General features: G+C 40.0%; 1 protein-coding gene across 2 annotated transcripts in view; it reads left to right on the forward strand.

Moving 5' to 3' along the window:
* uap1 (UDP-N-acetylglucosamine pyrophosphorylase 1) overlaps positions 1-22979 on the forward strand; it is a 118499-nt gene that overhangs the window by 5920 nt on the left and 89600 nt on the right. For both annotated transcript variants that reach the window (XM_039734771.1, XM_039734769.1), the window contains exon 2: positions 3221-3519. In XM_039734771.1, coding sequence (XP_039590705.1) covers positions 3243-3519 — 277 coding nt within the window. In that variant the 5' untranslated portion in view covers positions 3221-3242. The remainder of the gene's footprint in view (positions 1-3220; positions 3520-22979) is intronic.

Raw genomic sequence — 22979 nt, forward strand, 5'->3', positions numbered from 1 at the left:
TGTTGCTGATTATATCCATCCATCCATTATCCAACCCGCTATATCCTAACTACAGGGTCATGGGGGTCTGCTGGAGCCAATTTCAGCCAACACAGGGCGCAAGGCATGAACAAATCCCTGACAGGGCACCAGCCCACCGCAGGGCAGTTTCTGAATATAGTTTTTATTATTTTATAGCAGTTAGAGATTAAAGGATTAAAGTATAAGTCTATCACAGAGCATAGCTAACATCCACCCCCTGCTCACTTGTTCACGGAAAATTAAAACTGTCTCTTATCCCAACATGCACAACAACTGTGCCAGCATCCAAACCTGAAATACTGTATCTATTAAATTCTACCCCAAGAGTAAACGCTAATTACGTTGGTATGAACCTGGAAAGTATAGTATGTACATAGCTATTTTAGCTGACATCTTTGGGCAATCTAAAATTTATTAAAATGGAAACACACTCTAAAAGCTATTTCTATTTCTTCAGTGCTATGGGTTGGTACACTGATGGAGCATGTACAGTAAAAACACACTTGACAGCCAAGCATTCAGAAAAATGGTCTTAAAGATTCTCCCAGTACATGGCAGGCTAAGGCTAACTACACACAAAACCAATTGACTTCTATAAATGATGCTCTCAACAGTGAAGTTGTAGAGATTAAATAACAGGCGTGCTTCAAGCCCAAACCACCCAGATGCTATTTATAAAAGTAGAGAAAGAAAAGCAAATAATACACAGAGGTCTAACAGGGTGTAGTCGCATAAAAAGCCTCCTCATCTCATTTAAAAATGCTGATTCAATCTGCAGGTTTCTGGGAAGAAATGGAACCTAATGTTTCACACTTTGTCTCTTATACTGGCTTCTGGAACTCTTTTTCCTACTTTCATCCTATTTACTGTATGACTTTTTTATTGTCTGCATATCAAAGGTTTTCATGTGCAACAATTTATTTCACATACTTAGAATAAAACACACCTACAGAGATCTGTCTAAAGAACACAAATCTAGATTGACAGACCCACTAGTGAGAGTTTGCTGTGTGAGATTCTCCAGCAGATATTGGTTCAGTGTGTGGATCAATCATGAGTTAAGGGGTCTAACATTCTCCCCTTTGTGCATTTTGCTTAAAAGTATACCCTTCAGAGGATTAGGGATGTAGCATCAAAATTCAAAGTTTAATCTACAGGTAAAGAATATCATGTGTGAGATTTAGGCTCAAAATCACTTGGAATCTTGGAATGGAATGGGCTAGAACGTTCAGCCACATTTCTCTTGATGCCAGTCCCTGTGACCAATGAATGGCAGTTTGACTCTGTTGATCTGCCAGACGTGGAAAATTAGGAAATTAAAAATGATCTTCAAATACTGAATGGAATAGACTAGGAAGTTCAGCCTGTCTCTCTTGATACCTGTGACCAATGAATGTCAGCCAGGCATGGAAAATAAGAGAAAAAAATTATCTTCAAATATTGAATGGAATGGACTAGAAAGTTCAGCCTGTCTCTCTTGATGTCAGTCCCTGTGACCAATGAATGGCAGATTGAGTCAGTCGATCTGCCACGCATGGAAAATCATCTTCAAATATTCTGTTGACAAACGTGTCACATTGCTACTTCCTGCCTCGCCTTCTTCAGGTCCTGGTACAGAGTGAGGCCTCTGTGTTTTCTTGTTCCTTTTTTCCACTATATTACAGTTGCTACCACTCCCAACTCTAATCCTCAGGGATACAATTGCATCCACCCTCCAGCTGTAGTTATCTTCCCTCTTTTTTGATGCTTTAAGCAGAAAGCCATGTCTGTTGTTCTGTTTGTCTTTTTGTCTCTCACACACAGACCCTTGATGTAATACCGTACCTTGAATTTGGTGCATGTATACTTACCTTATATTTAGGTTAACACATCATTGAGAATTTATAAATTGTTTTATATTAAAGCATCTGCCAAATAAATGTCACCATAATGAAAATGTTATACCTGCATGTATACAAATGTAATCATGTTTGAATTACAATTAAACATTGAAAACAAATTAATGATTTGTTGGATGGCTGCATTCAGTCCCATAAAAGGAATGCCCTAGTTATTCCAAGCTCTTCTTTTATATTCTAGAGTCTAATTTGGTGTGATATCTCTGACCATTATTTACGAGGTGTGGCAGAAAAGTAATGAGACTGGCAACACTGCAAGCGATCTGGCAACGCTGCGCTGTTGTCCTTGATAGAGCACGTGTATCAGTACCCTCCCATAGCTCAGTGCGAGTTTCAACTCCTTCCGTTAACTACGTGATTTTTGTGACCGCTATTAGCGAAGTTGTGTTTTTGGTTGTGCGTCACGCAAAATGGAACAGCGGCATTTGGAGCAACGTTGTGCCATTAAATTTTGTGTTAAGCTTGGAGAATCGGCAAGTGTGACGTTTGAAAAGTTAAAACAGGCCTATGGGGAACATTCTTTATCCCGAGCTCAAGTTTTTCAGGGAGGCCTTCAACGAAAACCAATGAAAACATCGAACGTGTGAACACTCTTGTGAGATCAGACCGTCGTTTAACATTAAGAATGTTGAGTGAACAATTAAATTTGAACAGATTTACCGTTCATCAAATTTTGACTGAACATTTGCACATGCGAAAGGTCTGTGCCAAAATGGTGCCGAAAAACCTCATAATTGAGCAGAAGGACAATCGAAAAAACGCATTCCTTTGGTTCCCCAGCCCCCTTATTCACCTGACCTCAGTCCGTGTGACTTTTTCGTTTTTCCTAAACTGAAAAATGTTCTCAAAGGACGTCATTTCGGGACTTTAGAAAACATCCAAAGGACATGCTGAAGACCATACCGGTTGAAGACTTCCAGCGCTGCTACCAACAGTGGGAACAACGTCTCCATCGGTGTGTAGCTGCCCAAGGGAACTACTTTGAAGGGGATAACATTGATGTTTGAAAAAAATAAAAACTGGTAAATAAAAAATCAGTCTCATTACTTTTCTGCCACACCTCGTACATACATTTCGCTTTTTTGAGATTCCTAATTCCTTGTTTAAATAAGCAATATTTGCATAACTTTGTAGCATTTTAAAAATGTGACCAGTTACCAGTTTATAAACACGTCTTTCTACCTTCACCTGTTAATCTTTAAAAGGGAGGTTATGACACTTCTGTGGTACTGCCTGCAATGAAGAATGCCACACCACCCTTTCACACTGTCCGACTCTAACTTCTTGTTTCTTTTCCATAGCTAATTAAATTATCCTTCTGTCATGGACATCAGCCAGATCTCAGAAAAACTGTCTGAGGCAGGGCAGCATCATGTCCTCCAGTTTTGGCAAGAGCTGAGTGCAGCGGAACAGAGTGAGATGTTTCACGATTTGGAAAGTATGAATTTCAAGGAGATCAACCATTTTTTCCACAATGCCATGAAAGTATCTAGCCATGGCCATCAAGAGAAAATTGATGAGAGGATGGGACCAGTGCCCCGAGAGGTGTTGGGTAGTGTCACACGAGACAAAGAGATGCTGAGAGAATGGGAGGAAGAAGGTAAGTACTGTATAAGTAAAGCTTAAAATTTAGACCTCCTGCTTTATCCTTTACAGACATCCACTGCATTGTTTGTTGCGCATTGGGAAACAACCGGAGAGAGTATTTTCATAAAAGGAAGAAAATTAGTAGTTGGTATTTTATTTCTTAAAGAAACCTTTATAAACACTGCAATTATTAAGCCCCATACAGTCCCAGGATAAAACTACCATAATTCTCACGATTATCTTAATTTGCTGTGTGATAGTTAGTCTTGAAGCTTAGTATTTATTGCATATAAAATTTTCTGATGGTGAAAACTTTTAATACATTTACTAGCTGTCCCCCACGGCTCTGCCCGTATAGCAGTGAAACGGGACAAACTTTAAAAATCAATAAAATAATGTAATAATGTGAATTGAGAAGAATTTATATTTATAGCTTTCATATTGGAGGGCCTCTTGATATGCAATATTTTTGGTTTTGATTTCAGGGGTGTGAATGTAGCTGTGATTTCTTTGCCAAAAATGTAACAAGTTGTCAAGGTATCTCTGTCCAAATGGAAGATTGACATTGGCACTGTATCTGATCGTGTTTTATTGTGATGGGAGCGCGTCCCCCGTGTGGGGAGAAGAGTACATGGCCGTGATACCTCTGCCAATGAGCAGCTACCCTCTAAAACGCACGTAGCTGTGATCTCTCTCTCTCTCAATAACATCAAACGTTACTCTTTAACAATCTCTAGATGATAATGTCGGCTGATCAAGCAGGTATCACTAGCTAAGCAGAGGCGAGGTACGCTCCAAACACGTGGCGAGAGGTAGAGCAACTGGAACGGAGGCTGGCATGTGAGTGAGGAGGGCCCTGCCCAGCACTGACACGCTGAAGTACGACCCGAAGTGTGATTGCCGTGTCTGTGGAAGATTGTTTGTCTGTTGCCGGGGCACGGCATGCAGTCAAAAGAAGCTTCCTGAGTGCTGGAACAAGTGGATTGCAGTGGCAGGAGACTATATAGAAAAATAGTGTGTAAGTCATTTCATTGTATTCAAAAAATAAAGTGCAGCTCAAAAATTCCTGTTTATATTTGAACGCCCCACGTATATTTACAAAGAGAAATATCTTATGATTACAAATTTACCAATAATGTAGATGGACAAACATATCATATTCTCCAGTCAGCCATATGTTGTTGTTACTTTTGCCGTAGTCACAAGAAGGACTGACTTATTGTTTCTGGAAAAGCAAAGTCACACACTTGAATTTTATAACTTTGTATTCAAGTATGCTACCAGTCAGAAGTTTTTTCAACCACGTATTAAGTTATGCTTGAAGCTGTTGTGCCGTGAGCTGGTGACCCTCAGAAACTTGTCTTGTGATTGATTCGCTTGTGACTTTGGGTCTGCCAGGTCTCTTCCTACCAGAGTTTCTTCCTGTTTCCCATTGCCTTTGGATTGTGTAGGACACCACTGTTCCAACTCTGCTTTAAGACACACAGAGGGTTTTTAAGTAATCAACAGAAGTTGGGACACCTGAGCAAATTGCTAGCATCATTTACTTTAATTCCCACTGATCTTCCTTTTTTCAGATCTTACTAAGCTACACTTTAAATGTAAACCTCTGGCAGTTTACTGCGTACCTTTTCGTCATTGTAGGTCATTCATTGCATTTGAACTGATTAAATTTGAAGAAAAACTGGAAAAGCTGAGTTGTTCTAAAAATTTTTCACTGCTAGTGTATATTATTTATTATTTTACCTTATAGATCTTTCAGCATTCCTGTGATACTTAGCTGGATTGTAGCAGTTTGATAATGGATGGATGGGATTCATTAATCAATTACTTGGAGACAAGACAATATCAAGCAAGGCTCCATAGTTTCCTGAAATAAACTTTTAGTGGGCACAGTTATTGCATTTATTGCTTTAGTGTATTATTGTTTTTTGGTACAGGCAGTCCCCAGGTTACGTACGAGATAGGGACTGTAGGTTTGTTCGTATGTTGAATTTGTATGTAAGTCGGAACAGGTACATTATTTTAATAAATGCTATTGTTGGCCGACTGTAACCAAGTGCTCTACCAGTGATTGATGGAGCTTCACCTCTCTCTGACCTTTTTATTATTTCTACTTTATTTTCCATGGTGATGGTTTTTCTCTTCTTTACTGTATCACCGTCACGTGCATCAGGTTTGTGTTTCAGAGACATTGTTGAAGGGTGAAGACAAAAGGTTAAGATGACCTCTTCTGCACAGCACAGTCCACGCTATTACAGCAGGAAGGCACCCGTCGTCAGCACGTCTGATGTACTGAACGAGAGACAACATGTCTCTCTATGCTTGTAACAGTAGAAGCAGGATTGGTATTGAGAATAAATGGGGGTGGCGAGGGGTGGTTCACCACCCGCCCACCACACAGTCACTTCCACTTGCATACAGTATGCTGTCTGCAGCATCCCCCACCGAGAACGAACACGGTGTGGCCAAAGGCAGGTAGTGAATCGCCCACCACTGCCCCCATTCAACAGACAGCCACCTGAGGCACACTACAATGCTGCCCCCCGCCGCCCCATTCAACCTCAATGGCCTCCGTTCCGCCACAACCAGGTCACCGCTTGCAGCATAACCAGCCGCCCACCGAGGGACACTGCAAAGCTGTGTGGTGGGCAGGCAGTGAAACGCCCCCCTCTGCACCATCCAGCCTCCGTCCTGCACATGAGCGCTTGCCGTGCACCTAGCCACCCACTGAGAATGAATGGGATGCGGCCCCCACCTCCCCATTCATCAACCGGAGCCGCCTGAGAGACACTACACTACGCGAGCCCCCCTCCAGCCACCACTTGCAGTGTCCCCAGGCCGGACATGACGAAGTGGCAGTTACTGGGGAGGCTGCATCGCGTCCCCCAGACTGATGAAGAAGCAGTTGCAGCCCCGTTTGTATGTCATATGTCCGTAACTCTGGGACTACCTGTATTTGTAAATAAGCAAATATATTATATCATTAGCTTGCCACTCGTACATAAGTAAACTTAAGGCAGAATTGCTTTTTCAGAGTGTTACGACTTTATGTAACTTTGTCTTAAGATAACTATAAAAAGTGCTACGCTCTTTAGATGTTGGGAATCACACATTACTGTTAGGGCCGATTTATACTTCACGCTCAGAACGCGTACGCTCCCGCATCATGGCTGCCACACATTCCCAGCGTTCATTTCACGCGTCCTCTGAGCTGGTCCTCAGAAATTAACGCGACGCGTGCGCGAGTTGCAGTACCAGCAAAAAGTCGGGGGGCGCGGTGTGCTAAAAGTCGGAATGTGACGTCAGAGTCTCTGTTTACTATCTACATGTGACAGAAAGCCTCTATGGAGATCCTTCGGGGATCGATGTGCGTGCTTTGCTGTTTGATGAATGGTTCAATGTGGTGAAGCAAAATGCTGACATACAGATGCATTCGTGGTGCTTTTATATTCAAGCATCGCATATTCCCGATCGTAATGACACGATACATTTTAAAAGTCTCACATACCATCTTTTGTGCCGTCTATTTTTTATTTTTTTACTTTACCTGCTGTCAGGTCCAAGAAGCTTGTAGCGATTAAAAACTGTGATGACGTTTACGATGGTCTGCTTTAAAAATAAAGTAAACTAAAGTGGACATTTCGAGATTAAAGCTGAAATTTCCACTTTAATCACAAAATACACATTTTCACCGTGTCTTTTATTTTTTTCTCAGTGGCTCAAACACAGCGCTATACATTATGTTGCCGATGTGAAGTTGCAAAAAAATAGACGGCACAAAAGATGGTATGTGAGACTTTTAAAATGTATCATGTCATTACGATCGAAGCATTCATCCTGTAGGATCTGCATAGAGGCTTTCTGTCACATGTAGATAGTTCCCGACCGTAATGACATGATACATTTTAAAAGTCTCACATACCATCTTTTGTGTCGTCTTTTTTATTTTTTTATTTTTGCAACTTAACAACAGCAACATGATGTGTATAGCGTTATATTTGAGCCACTGAGAAAAAAATATGGTGAAAACGTGTATTTTGTGATTAAAGTGGAAATTCCGGCGTAAATCTCTAAATGTCCACTTTAACCTCGTAGTTTACTTTATCACTAAAGCAGACCGTCGTAAACGTCATCCCAGTTTTTAATCGCTAAGAGCTTCTTGGACCTGACAGCAGCGGAAAGCAGCGATAGATCGCCACACATAACAAATGAAATGTATGATATTCCAACTCTCTGCACATTTAGAATCTTTAGATTTATACTTGATATCACTTTCATGATGAAATGCATTAAAGTGTGCATGTTACATTTTACATATAATTTCGTTTAAATAATGTATACTGTTAATTACACACATGGGGGTGTCACGGTGGTGGAGCGATAGCACTGCTGTCTCGCAGGGAGTTATGTTGCTGGTATTTCCTGCTTGTATTTCACACTATGCTCCGGTTTTCTTCCAAAGATATGCAGATTTGGTGCCGCTAAAATGACGCTAGTGTATATGTGTGCTTGTATTCACCTTTCGATGAGCTGAGGCCTCGTCAAGGGATTGTTTCTCAGTCGTGCCCAATGCTTGCTGGAATGGACACATCCCTGGATTGATGGATTTAATCAATAAACTTCCTTTTCAGATATATTGCGGTAAGGTGTCATCAGAATTTAATAGGTGTTTTAGGCAATTCACAACACAGAGAAGCAGAACATGTCCTCACCGTGATAATATCTCGCACTGCCGCCTGGTGGATTCCTCCAAATTTACGTAAAGTACGCGCGCAAGTATGAACACTACAACGCTTGCGTAGCAGGAGTGTCCGCTGCAGCATGCGTCGCGTCGCTTGAACTATAACTCCGGCCTTACTTTCCTCATTTTTTTTTCTTAGGATCATAACTTAAAATGTTATTGGATTAGAATATATTAAGAATTGTTTTGAAAAGATTTATTTTGTGTTCATTTATGTTACTGTCAAATTTAAAGGCAATGAATGCAAAAACAAAGTACAGTAAATGAGGCCCTGAATCCTCCATTAAAGTGGTTTTGCATTGCAGAGGTTTCATGACATAACCTGAATAACAAGTTTGACGAGATTAAACCTATAATGATGCCTTGTTTTTATCTTGGTGTTGGAAAGAATTCCTACTGTTTTCAACCCTAATAACCTTCTTCTTTTAGTCAGAGGGAAAGCAAATGAATCCTTTTCCCATCAAGAACCTGAATATCAGTTTAACTTTATGTGTTGCTTCAACGATAGGCTTAAAATGCAAAAAAAAAAGAAACTGGAATGTTCAGCTGTTTTAAGATACCACTATGCTGTCCTTCACATACTCATTTTTAGTGGCTATTGTGGCTTACAAAACAACTGTAAAAAAGTAACCTCCATAGTGTTACATTTACCCCTATAAAAACCGAGTGAAAAACATTGATTGTTTTCAGCACAAAACAATGTTATTACATGTAACAGAAACATGTAAATATTAGAACGTCAACATAAATACAATAAGAAAGGGCTGTCTAGTGTCCACTGCAGTCCAGATATGGTTTAGTACACGTCCTTTTGTGTGGTATGTTTTGAAACAGTCACCAGCGCACAGCCTGACGCCGCAGTCGGGACAGTACAAGTGTGTTTCTTTGTTCACTTTTCTTATATTTTTTCTGTTGCTTGCAAGCAAGAGATTGGAATGTCAGTGGCTGTGCCACAAGATGGACGCGCCCCTTGTGTTATTATAGCCTACCACAGCGCAAGGCTTAGTGACTTCCACATTTCTCCAAACACAAACATTGCCAGTTACTGTGTTGTAAACATTGCTTAGGAGCCTAATATCTTTCTTGTGCTTTTACTTGATCGCAGTCATTTTGTCTTTTTAACATGCACCCACTTGCACCACAGTGAACCTTCATGTGACCAGGCATATCACAATGGTTTGGTCACACTTTACCATATATATCAGTTTCAGTATTCGTGACAATGACTGATGACCAATCCGCATTGTTGTCACTATCGCTGGATTCAACTAATGGTTCAGTTTCAGTTTTTACTAAAATTGTCTTAACAGCTTCCGACTTACACTCTATTATGTTCTGGTTGAAGGCTCCGTCCCTGTCATAAATATTGATAAGTCATCTTAGAGTGGCAAAACTCATAGAAATATTCAGGACTTTTTGCAGCATGATGTTATTTTTTTATCCACTAGACTAGTTGTGCTACCTGACTAGGATGGGTTGAAATCTTAAGTAATCAAACACGTCAGTGTTAACGTTTGCAATGCTAATATTTGTGATGCACCCTCTGTTAGAATGACAAATGCAATATATATGCCATTTGGTATGGGATTTTTAAAAGCAGTGTAATATTTGTGATGTGCCATCTGTTGGAATGATAAGTGCAATGCGTTTTCTCTCTATTATAAAAAAAAATCTTGGATACAATATGTGATATTCTCGAAGACATTTTCACGTCCAGCGACACAAGACATTAGAATACAATACAATTTATTTTTGTATAACCCAAAATCACACAAGGAGTGCCGCAATGGGCTTTAACAGGCCCTGCCTCTTGACAGCCCCCCAGCCTTGACTCCCTAAGACAGGGGTCCCCAACTCCAGTCCTGGAGGGCCCCAGTGGCTGCAGGTTTTCATTCTGCCCCTTTTCTTAAGTGACCTGTTTTTGCTGCAAATGAACTTATTTTGAATTATTTTTAATTGACTTGCTCTTGAGGATTCAGACCCCTTAATTGTTTCTTTTTCTTTAATTACCACCCAAACAATGATGAGATACAAAATGAACCAAAACATGACCAGCAAACTGTGTTGATCATCCGATATCTGAAAAATAAAGAAAGATGAAGGTCACAGGAATGCTGATCTGCTCAGGTCCCCAGAACATTTCACTAGTGCTCTTAGAAAAGAGAAAATCAACAATGTTGGAAATGTTTGCTATTGCACAACGAGAGCAGCAACAAGCCATGGTTGGTTAAAGAAGGGGTTTAATTAACAACAAGAATTAGAGCTTAATTAAGCAATTGGTTGGAGTTTGAGGGCCTGACTTAGTTGGTCTTCTGTTGGCTCACTCACTTCACATTTTATTTCTGTTTGGGTGCCATTTAAGGAAAGAAATGAAGCAATGCAGAGGAACGATGAAGAAATTCAGGGGAACAAATCTTAAAAAACATGTCAATTAAAATTAATTCAAAACAAGTTAATTAGCTGCAAAAATGGTCACTAATTAAAAAAAAGGGCTAGAAAGAAAACCTGCAGCCACTGGGGCCCTCCAGGACCGGAGTTGGGGACCCCTGCTCTAAGAAGACAAGGAACAACTCCCAAAAAAACCCCAGTAGGGAAAAAATGGAAGAAACCTTGGGAAAGGCAGTTCAAAGAGAGACCACTTCCCAGGTAGGTTGGGCATGCAGTGGGTGTCAAAAAGAAGGGGGTCAGTACAATACAATACACAGAACAGAACACAAGTAATACTCAATACAGTTTAACAATAAAAATTTTAGAAGTACGTAGCAGAATTTAACAGTGGATGACATCACATAATATGATTTGGATTTGTGCCAAGACATTTAACCACGCCCAGGGCTGGAAATGAAAGGAAAAAAAAAGATGACAAAGTAGCACGTCGTAAAGAACTCAAAAAAGTTGGCGCGATACACATGCAGAGCAGGTTAGAGATAACAGAAGTGCGAAAATTCCAAAAGTCTCGCATCAGCGCAAACAAAGGGAAATTATTACTCGGTGAAATAACGTAACAGCGAAAAGAGATCAAATATATTGTTCGGATTTAAAATTGAAGTGGGAGACTTGTAGATTGTCTAATTCGTGTTGCCATCAGGGAAAAAGTAGTGTTTCTTCCTAATGAAGAGGCGTATCAGCGAGAATTAAAAGATGAGATTGCTATTGTCCCCGGACAGTCTCGCAGGGACTTTTAACATGAGATTCTTTCAAGTCACACCCTACTTACAACCATTTTTAAATAAGATCACAAACATGTAATCTCTCAGTCTTGTAAAGGCTTTCATCAGATACACGTCTTATGCTCTCAGCTCTTATAAATACTTTCTAAATGACCCGTCAATGGCTAAGCGAAGAAGAAAGAGCAGCGCGTGCTGAGGAGGTTTTGGAGGAGCAACCGTATCTGCTTGAGGAACGTTCAGCCCCCTCTTCACAACGCTAGCTGACAAGACCTGAAGTTGCTGGCAAGTAGAGCTGGCCGCAGAGGGGAGTGGGGGGCAAAGCGAGGAGGGGGCACAGCCCCCTAGTATTACTAAAAATGTTTGTGATGCACCATCTTTAGAATGACAGAGACATAGCACCTGGACGGACCCACACACAGTCCCTTATCCTTCTATTAAGATGGACGACAGTAGAATACTGTCCTGAGTGTTATGCAGGGTTAATGCTGTAAAATGGCTCCTTACACATCACCCTGGGTCTGATTCGAGAGTGTGTAATCCTGACAAGTTGTCTCCCCCTGTCCTTGCATCACACTGACCTCCCGGCCGGGTATTGTTCCTTGCCCTGATCCCGGATGAGGTGCCTGTCCATGTGTGCTGCCTCTCACAGAGTATAAAGAACCTTGAGAAAGTTTATTTATGTATCTATTTTTAAATGCTGTACATAATCTTGAACTTTTCACAGGGGGGCCTTTCGTTCTTCTTTAATAGCAGTATCTCCACAGCCCTGCATACAAACTCTTGCTCCCATCATGCCATTGTAATTTCTGAACATTAGCACATATATTTTTCATCTCATGTGTAACCTTTTTTCTCCATGCGCAGAAGGATGGGGAAATGTATTTTGGTACCGAGGATAGAAAGGGGCTGCAGATAGAGAGCGTGTACCTACACACCTCTCTGCTCAAATTCATTGGCCTGGATGCGTGGCCATCAGTGAGCCTGCTGGCTGTGATCATCTTACAGAGTTGGTAAAAGTGGGAGCAGATGGTGGCGTACTGAAATGAGAAAGTGAGAGGCGGGACCAGAGGAACGTTCAGGCAGGCAGTGTGAGGGGAAAAGGAGAGCATATGGAGCTGGATGGAAGGAACCATTGAAGTTCTGGTAGCATTAGTGGGCCAGACTGAGAAATAAATAACCCTTAGGGAAAAATGTTCCTTCATTTTCACCCCAGATCACTTTAAAAAAACTCAAAAATCATCTTTATGAGTTTTGTTCTTCAAAATTGTGAAGTTGTATATGAAACAGATGTTTGATTTCAGCCTCATAAAACTTTACATGAAACAAAACTTAAATGTTTTGCTCCTCACTAGCAGTACTACATATATCTGCAAATAAGTAATTGGGAAACAAATGCATTACATGACAGTAGTAATACTCCAGCATAACATCTGGTGCACTAAAAGTAGACACTCTCTTTTTTGGAGGGGTGGCAGTTCAAGTAGTTGATGGTTCAGATGGCTGACATTTGGATAATGGTGTCTAGTTTTTAGTCTTGATTTGTAGTGTTGTCACCTTGGTAGCTAATTTCCTTATAGGGAGAGCTCTGAAGCTTAGTGGTAAATGCTTAATTTGAATGACGTTTTTTGTCCACCGCCTCAGGGTAGGACGTGTCTCGTGACTCTATTGTCGCTCTTGCTGTAATTTGCATAACCTTGCAAAACTCCTATATATTACTACTAAGTTGTTTTTAAGCTATTAGAAGGCGAGGAGTGGAGTCATGCTTACCTTTCACCTGAGTGGGTTATCTCAGGAATTTGCCAGTAAATCCCAACCATATCAACCCAGCAATCAATCATGTACATGCAGATGCTCATTTTTATTTGTTCAAGGTGACTTACCCTAACCCTAATTTCTGTAGTGATAGTAGGGAGCAGGTTGAGGAGACCCTGGAGAGGTGGAGATATAGTCATATGAAAAAGTTTAGGAACCCCTCTCAGCCTGCATAATAATTGACTCTACTTTCAACAAAAAAAGATAACAGTGGTGTATCTTTCATTTCCTAGGAACATCGGAGTACTGGGGTGTTTTCCAAACGAAGATTTTTAGTGAAGCAGTATTTAGTTGTATGAAATGAAATCAAATGTGAAAAATGTGTGCAAAAAAGTGGGTCCCCTTGTAATGTTGCTGATTTGAATACGTGTAACTGCTCAATACTGATTACTTGCAACACCAAATTGGTTGAATTAGCTTGTTAAGCTTTGAACTTCATAGACAGGTGTGTCCAATCATGAGAAAAGGTATTTAAGGTGGTCAATTGCAAGTTGTGCTTCCCTTTGACTCTCCTCTGAAGAGTGACCGACAGCATGGGATTATGAAAGCAACTCTCCAAAGATCTGAAAACAAAGATTTTTCAGTCTCATCGTTTAGGGGAAGGCTACAAAAAGCCATCTCAGAGGTTTAAACTGTCAGTTTCAACTGTAAGGAATGGAATCAGTAAATGGAAGGCCACAGGCACAGTTGCTGTTAAACCCAGCAGGTCTGGCAGGCCAAGAAAAATACAGGAGCGGCATATGAGCAGGATTGTGAGAATAGTTACGGACAACCCATAGATCACCTCCAAAGACCTGCAAGAACATCTTGCTGCAGATGGTGTATCTGTACATCGTTCTACAATTCAGCGCAATCTGCACAAAGAACATCTGTATGGCAGGGTGATGAGAAAGAAGTCCTTTCTGCACTCACGCCACAAACAGAGTCGCTTGTTGTATGCCAATGCTCATTTAGACAAGTCAGATTCATTTTGGAACAAAGTGCTTTGGACTGATGAGACAAAAATGGAGTTATTTGGTTATAACAAAAAGTGCTTTGCATGGTGAAAGAAGAACATTGCATTCCAAGAAAAACACCTGCCCATCTCCTGTCAAATTTGGTGGAGGTTCCATCATACTGTGGGGCTGTATGGCTAGTTCAGGGACTGGGGTCCTTGTTTAAGTCGAGGGTCAGATGAATTCGACCCAATATCAACAACTTCTTCAGGATAATGTTCAAGCATCAGTCACAAAGTTGAAGTTACGCACGGGTTGGATATTCCAACAAGACAATGACCCAAAACACAGTTCGAAATCTACAAAGGCATTCATACAGAGTGAGAAGTACAATGTTCTGGAATGGCTGTCACAGTCCCCTGACTTGAATATCATCGAAAACCTGTGGGGTGATTTGAAGCAGGCTGTCCATGCTCGGCAGCCATCAAATTGAACTGAACTGGAGAGATTTTGTATAGAAGAATGGTCAGAAATAGCTCCATCCAGAATCCAGACACTCATCAAAGGCTATAGGAGGCATCTGTTATATTTACAAAAGGAGGTTCAACTAAGTATTGATGTCATATCTCTGTTGGGGTGCCCACATTTATGCACCTATCTAATTTTTTTATGATGCATATTGCATATTTTCTGTTAATCCAATAAACTTAACGTCCCTGCTGAAATGCTACTGTTTCCATAAGGCATGTCATATATTAAAAGGAAGTTGCTACATTGAAAGCTCAGCCAATGATAAACAAAAATCCAAAGAATTAAGAGGGGGTCCCAGACTTATTCATATGACTGTATGCTCTAGAGAGGAGAAGAATGAAGGTCAGTAGGAACAAGACAGAATACATGTGTGTGAATGAGAGGGAGGTCAGTGGAATGGTGAGGATGAAGGGAGTAGAGTTGGTGAAGGTGGATGAGTTTAAATACTTGGGATCAACAGTACAGAGTAATGGGGATTGTGGAAGAGAGGTGAAGAAGAGAGTGCAGGCAGGGTGGAGTGGGTGGAGAAGAGTGTCAGGAGTGATTTGTGACAGATGGATATCAGCAAAAGTGAAAGGGATGGTCTACAGGACGGTAGTGAGACTAGCTATGTTATATGGGCCGGAGACGTGGCACTGACCAGAAAGCAGGAGACAGAGTTGGAGGTGGCAGAGTTAAAGATGCTAAGATTTGCATTGAGTGTGATGAGGATGAACAGGATTAGAAATGAGGACATTAGAGGGTCAGCTCAGGTTGGATGGTTGGGGAGACAAAGTCAGAGAGGCGAGGTTGCGTTGGTTTGGACATGTGCAGAGGAGAGATGTTGGGTATATTGGGATTAGGATGCTAAGGATAGAGCTGCCAGAGAAGAGGAAAAGAGGAAGACCTAAGAGAAGGTTTATGGATGAGGTGAGAGGGGACAATGCAGGTGATGAGTGTGACAGAACAAGATGCAGAGGGCAGAAAGATATGGACGAAGATGATCCACTGTAGCAATCCCTAACTGGAGCAGCCAAAAAAAGAAGAGGAAGAAGTTCAAGGTGACTTACAGCATTTGAGATATAATTGACTACATCTCTTTTGTTTTTCCAGTTGGAGCGCAGACAAGTGAAGAGACTTGCTCATGGTCATATAGTTCAGTAGTGGAATTTGAAACCACAAGGCCTTAACCACTATGACATACTGCCTACCTAGCTTAATACTAAATTTGAAGTATTTGCGTACAAAGCTAATCAAATATAAGATAAAGCATGCACAATATTACAGCATCATGCCCAAAGAAGGGGCCTGAGTTGCCTCAAAAACTTGCATATTGTAATCTTTTTAGTTCATAATGGCTGACACAGTACAACACCCTATTACTACAGCATCTTCATCTAAAGGTTAAAAAGGTTTAAACTAATTAAAAGGGTCTTGCCAGACTGTTTAGTGTATTTGATAGGAGTTTTATTTGGGGAAAAGGATTTTTTTTGCTGTTACACAGATAAGAGATGGCATCCATAAACCTGGATAATTCCGACAGATTGTATTTGTTATGACTTTTATTGGGGTTGAAGTACACTTCTAAAGTTAAAAGGCAGAGTGCCATCTTCTTTGGCTATAATTTGCGTTACATATAATGTATTCTAAAGGAAACATCTGTCAGTGGTAACTTAAAAATTGGTTTCTGTTTGAAGCAGCTGGGTTATCTTTTAGCATTTCAAATTTATATTTGTATTTTATAATAAAGAAACTTACAAATCAAAGGTGCACAGTCTAAGTAAACTTACATTTCTGTAACTGGAGCACTGGCATTTAGAAGTATTTGCTCAGGGTTATGCATTGAGTCAACCACAGTGATTAAACTGGCAGCCTGTTTTATTCTCTGTCCAGTGCTTAAAGCAGTAGGTGACATTGCCTGTTTGCTGTCTGTTTGTTTAAAAACCTGTAAAGTTGAAAATGAACTTTGGTACATGTTAAAGAAGGCAAATAAGCAGCACTACAGTGTATGTGGAGTGGGATTGTTCTAGGCTTTTTATCACTATACAAGAGGACAGGTGCCCCAGTGGAGGTAAAAATAGCAGGCAGTTGTTGGTGGTACAAGACAAGTGCACCGCTTATGGTGGGTGGAGTGTTGCTATGGTGGTATGTTATAGTTCATGGGCACAGCAATGTGAACCCCATTTAGTAAAGGTGTGTCTCAGCTGTGCCTAGTGAAGGACAGGCTATATGAGGGTTGCCTGGTACATTAAACAGAGTATGGGTTGCAAGAATATCTGGAACCACCAGAGGGAGCTGTCAGAGGAAGGCCTCAGTGCACATAGAATGAATTTTTTACCCTAAAGGTGACACCCACTCTGGTGTAAAAGCCCCTCTCAGTCATCTTGTCAGGAAGCTCTGAGTTGGAAGGTGAGCTTAGGTAAGTGAAAATAACTGAAGCCAAAGGATGAAGGAAAAAAGTGCAGGAGGTGGAAGTGGAGTGCTATAATGGTAAAGAGAGGCCACACTCCTAGCTAACCGACAGTGCATTTGTCTTTTGCATGGTGGCACAGTGTGGCAATTTGTTTTATTGTTTTCTTGCATTTATTTATGTTACTTCTTCAGTGTTCCTCTCTGTTGTGTGTTTTAAAGAAATCCTCCACCGATAAATAAATGTATTTTTATATGTCACTTTCCGTATGTACAGTAGTTTGCAAAGATGGCTAGGGCAAAAAATAATCTAATGTTTTAATGCAGACAGAGATAAAAAATGGTTTCTTGCAGAGTACAAGTCTATGGTGACCAATGAGAAAGTGTTACATTACTTGTGTCACCTAACTGACCTGCAAAATCATCTAATTGTATGCTCACAATGTCCCAAACACATCTATTTTACTTAAATTTTAGTAAACTAGTAATGGCGCACCACACGATAACGTGTAGTGGATACACTTGACTTGAGCATTTGTAGTTTTCCTCCTCTTTCTCTGTACGTTTATTATTCGTTTGCTCAGAGGTTGAGGTGCTTGCTGCTTCCAGAGCAGCTCTTCTTTTCTCCACCCTAGTGGCCCGCTTCTTCTCTTCTTCCGTCGCCATCGGTTCGCATTAAAACTGATTAAGTCAGTGTTTGTGTTGCAATTACTTAGTACATTTTCTTTAATTTATATATATATAATATTTTTTATTAAAACTAAGGGGCTTTGCCCCCTGCTCGCTTTGCTTGCCAACCCCCGGGCTGACGCTGTGCGCTAGCCACTTTGCGGTTCTGCCGCTCGCGTATGGGGATGCAGATGTACATTTTAAACAGACTGTTATTTTCATTAGAAATGATACATATGCATAATCGAAATAACTTTTACATTACAGCGAGTAATTAACTATGTTAAAAAGTAGTAAAACGTAATAATTTGAAAGTAAATTATGTTTCATTCTGCTTTTGAGTTTTTTGTTGTATTTTATGATTTCATTCTGTTTGGCTTTGAAACTAATACCCAAATGTTTTTTAAACTTACACTTTTACTGTAAAACGTCAGTAAAAACAATTTTTGAAATTAACATTTCATCAATATCGCATTGAATTTTGATTCTGTGTTTGGACGTACATCGCAACAACGCAACGTATAACTGCCCGTGAGAGAATTTTGTTTCTTTCTCTCTAATAAATAAACCGACTTTTTCGAATGTTTGTCTCAGTGATTTGTTAATTGTCTTTTGCAAAATCGATACTAATGGGAAACGGTTAACATTTTAATACGAATGGCATATCAAGATTTCCTTTGTTGTGCAATGCAATGTTATACCCTGAAAATGTACTCCATTACCTTTCTTGGATACATCCCTCTTTCAACAGTAATTCGAACGGTGTCAACGGTTGTAGTTATTTTTCGGAATATTTTAAGTTGATGTTTTCATCTGCTGCATGATCACCACCAACTGTTTCAGCATAGTCTATTGATACGCATTTAACCAATTTGCCTTCAGTTGACTTCATCATTTCTCGGTGCTAGGATTGCACGTGTACTGATTTTCTTCTGTTGATAATGTATCCCTTCAGGATGAAATTCATCAATAAGATTTGGACATTATGTCTTCTTTAATTGCAGAGAAAGCAGGAAATGTGTCTGTCAAAAGCATTCACATGAATGAGGACCGTGTGCCTGTTTGAATTTGGTTGAGAGGAGGGCATGACTTGAAACAATCTCATGTCAAAGTCTCGTCTCGAAGGACTTGAAAAAATCTCTTCAGAAAAGTCTTGTCTCGTCGCAGGTTTTTTTTTTTATAGTAGAGTGATAGATGTCAAAAGAGACGTAAAAGAAAAAGGAAAAGGAAAAGGAGGCCAGCAAATCCAGGTCCTTCTACCTGCAACAAAATCTTAATTTACCAGTGAAATCTGTTTAAAGTTCATAGAAATAACCAAGCAAATGAATTTCCTGTTTTGAAGTCTAAAAGAAGACCTTACAAAAATAAAACTTGGTTATTTGTAGGTTTGTGCGGGGCCTCTAAGGCAATGATTCTGTTCATTGTGCCCTTGTGGGATGGAGCGAATTGTCACTTCTGCATCTGGTCCTGTTTATTGTAGCCTGAAAGTGATTTTAGCACAATGATGACTTCATGTCCGCTGATTCATATGTAACACTCCCTTTTGTTTTTACTAATACCATTCTCATTAGATTTTGTGGATGTACGTCATACTGTGAATTCCTAATCTAAGAGTGTTTATCTACCTTTTTTTTTTTTTTTTACGCTTGTTAATGACTTTTGCTGTTTCCAAAAACCCTGTGTGGGTGAGGCTGACCTCACTATGTGTCACTGGTTTATTTAAATTTGTAATGGAGTCACTATTATTTATGTGTTCATAATGCATTTTGAAAGTCATTTTCAGCATGGCTGTTTTTGTCCCAGCTTAATTTTGAAGTATCTAGAAGTGTTTTCTGAGTGGACTGTTACAGAAGCAAATTATAAGACAAATTATGACCCAAAGTGCTTGGTAAAAAGTGCCAAAGTTCAGAATTTATGGTCACGTACTCTAGTTATTTTTTTATCATGTTTTTCCTTGTTGCATTCCTGCCTTCTTGCCTGCTTCTCATTACAGGATATAAATGTTTGTTACTATATACAGATTTTAAAGTGGAACCTTCCACAGTTGGGGCGGAGCAAAGCCTCTGGGCTCAATCAGGAAGTATTTCAGGAAGTGTTTGACCTTCACAGGGCATCTTTCACCAATTGCAGTTTCTGCATGTACCAGGAAATTCTGGTGAGAGTTAAGTGGATTGATTCTTGTGTATTTTATGGGCTTCTTTCTATAAAAGTTTTCAGGTTCAAGGACATAGCCCTGACATATTGTGTACAAGGCAGAAAACAGTCCAGGATGGGAGGACAAAACATCACATTTCCAATTAGTCATTTAGTTATAATTGGCCAGTTTGTAAACCTACAGAAAAACAAATATATTATCTCAGTCCTAAAATTAGAGTTGAGATTAAAGTAAGTACCTGCAGATGTAAATGTCATTACTTTTTTAACATGCTTAATCCAGACCAGGGTTGTGTGTTACACTGGCGCCTATCCTAATGGTTATAGGGTATAAGGCTGGAACAATCCCAGGACAGGGCGTCGGTGCAAACACACACACACACACGCACACACACACACAGCTCAATTTAGAGTCACCGATTCACCTAACCTACATGTCTTTGGACAGTGGGAGGAAACTGGAGCACTCAAAGGAAACTCTTAAAGAAAGGGGGAAGAAATACAAAGTCCACACAGTAAGGACCTGAAATGCGAACTCTGGTCTTCTTACTGTGGCCCAGATATACATGTATTTAGGCTTTTCTATCCATGTGTTACTTTCCTCAACTTGATTTTCCAAATTCTGGTTCATGAAGGCTATCCAAGCAGCATCAGGTGCACGACAGGAACCATCACTGGATGCTAGGCCGGTGTGCCTCCCTTCAAGTCAAACCCACTCGTGTTAGGCCAGTGTAGAAATATGTAGATAATCAAAAAGATTGATCCAGTTTTCAACAGAAACCCCCTTGGAAGTTTTCATATTTTATCGTTCTACTACATTGAATCACAGTGGATTTAATTTCGCTTTTTTGATACTGATTAACAGAAAAAAAGTATTTTTAATGTCAAAGTGAAAAAAGAAAGTAGTTTAAGTTAATTCATCACATTAAGTATTCACCCTCTTTAAAATGACAACTGATTTTAGAAGTCAAGTGGGATCATTTGTTTCTAGTCAAGGGGTTTTGGTTGATTTTAGTGTAAAAAGATTAGATTAGAACTTTATTTGTTCCCAGTGGGAAATTTAGGTTTATACAGAAGCTTAATAAATCAGTAAATTAATATTGTAAACATACACACAAGAATTAAAAGGAAAGAACACTTCTGAATTGCCTCAGATAAAAAAGAACAGTCACAGTCCTAGTGAGACATTACAAAGATGTATTACCGTAAACATAAGCGAGCCCCAGTAGTGTTTCTTGACACCTCTCTTGAATAATTCATTTGCTGATAGGCCTCAGTGCTAATGTGACAGGGTAGATGTGCAGCATTGTTCGTAACAGCCATCAATTTTGCCTTCATTTGTTCTTCTTCTACTTACCTGTATAGGACTGAAAGAGCATCTCATCACTGAGCTTAGCTTCTTAATCAGCTTGTTAATTTGGTGGGTCTCTTTAGAAGTGATGTTATCAGCTGAGCGCACCACAGTGTAGAGAATCGCACTGGCCATTGCAGAGTTGTAGAACATGTAGAGGAAGGCGGGTCACAGTCGTAAATCATCTTGAGTGTTTTTTCTATGAAATATGGCTTTATCACTCGAGCACACCAGTGCAAAAAACAACAGAACAAAACAAAAGGCAATATTTATGTAATTCATATCAAAATACCATATCTGAATAATGTTTCCCATATTGAGGATAACCTCTCACTAACGCCTTTCTTTCCCCAAGGAGTTCTCTAAATACCTTTGTCTCTGCCTTTTCAGACCAAACCATTTTAAAATTAATCAAACAATTATATAACTTTAATGAGAAGACAAAAGAAAACTCCCAATCAACACTTTAGTATAACAACAAATACAGGTTTATTTTATCCGGATACTTAAATAACTATTTTTAACTATAACCAAAGAAAGTCCCAAGGATTTAGATTTCTTTCGTAAATTTCTTTTCCATCCATCCATCCATCCATCCTCTTCCGCTTATCCGAGGTCGGGTCGCGGGGCAGCAGCTTAAGCAGAGAGGCCCAGACTTCCCTCTCCCCGGCCACTTCTTCCAGCTCTTCCGGGAGAATCCCAAGGCGTTCCCAGGCCAGCCAACAACAACAACAACAACAACAACATTTATTTCTATAGCACATTTTCATACAAACAGTAGCTCAAAGTGCTTTACATATTAAAGAATAGAAAAATGAAAGACACAATTATAAAACAAAATAAATCAACATTAACATCAATAAGAGTAAGGTTCAATGGCCAGGGGGGACAGAAAAAAAAAAACTCCAGACGGCTGGAGAAAAAATAAAATCTGTAGGGATTCCAGACCATGAGACCGCCCAGTCCCCTCTGGGCATTCTGCCTAATATAAATGAAACAGTCCTCTTTGGATTTAGGATTCTCACGGAAGGGCTTGATGATGATGATGGTCACGTAGACTTCTGCCTTTTATTCCGTCCATTATTGTTTGAGCATCATGAAGCTTTGAGTAGGTGGAGGTGGCGCAGGCCACCACCACAAAGAAACCGGAAAAAGAAACAGAAAAGAGAGTAGGGGTCAGTACCGATTTTAGAGCCACCATGAATAGTTATTTTGAGGAGATTGAACATATAGAGTATCAGGATTAAGTTAAATTACGATTAAAGTGAAGTTATAAAAAGGCCATGTTAAAGTAATGTGTTTTCAGCAGTGTTTTAAAGTGCTCTACTGTATCAGCCTGGCGAATTCCTATTGGCAGGCTATTCCAGATTTTAGGTCCATAGCAGCAGAAGGCCGCTTCACCACTTCTTTTAAGTTTTGTTCTTGGAATTCTAAGGAGACACTCATTTGAGGATCTGAGGTTACGATTTGGAATATAAGGTGTCAGACATTCCGATATATAAGATGGGGCGAGATTATTTAAGGCTTTATAAACCATAAGCAGAATTTTAAAGTCAATCCTGAATGACACAGGTAACCAGTGTAGTGACATTAAAACTGGAGAAATGTGCTCGGATTTTCTTTTCCTAGTTAGGATTCTAGCAGCTGCATTCTGCACTCGTTGCAAACGATTTATATCTTTTTTGGGTAGTCCTGAGAGGAGTGCAGTACAGTACATTA

Source organism: Polypterus senegalus, chromosome 14, assembly GCF_016835505.1.
Source record: "Polypterus senegalus isolate Bchr_013 chromosome 14, ASM1683550v1, whole genome shotgun sequence".
NCBI lineage: Eukaryota > Metazoa > Chordata > Cladistia > Polypteriformes > Polypteridae > Polypterus > Polypterus senegalus.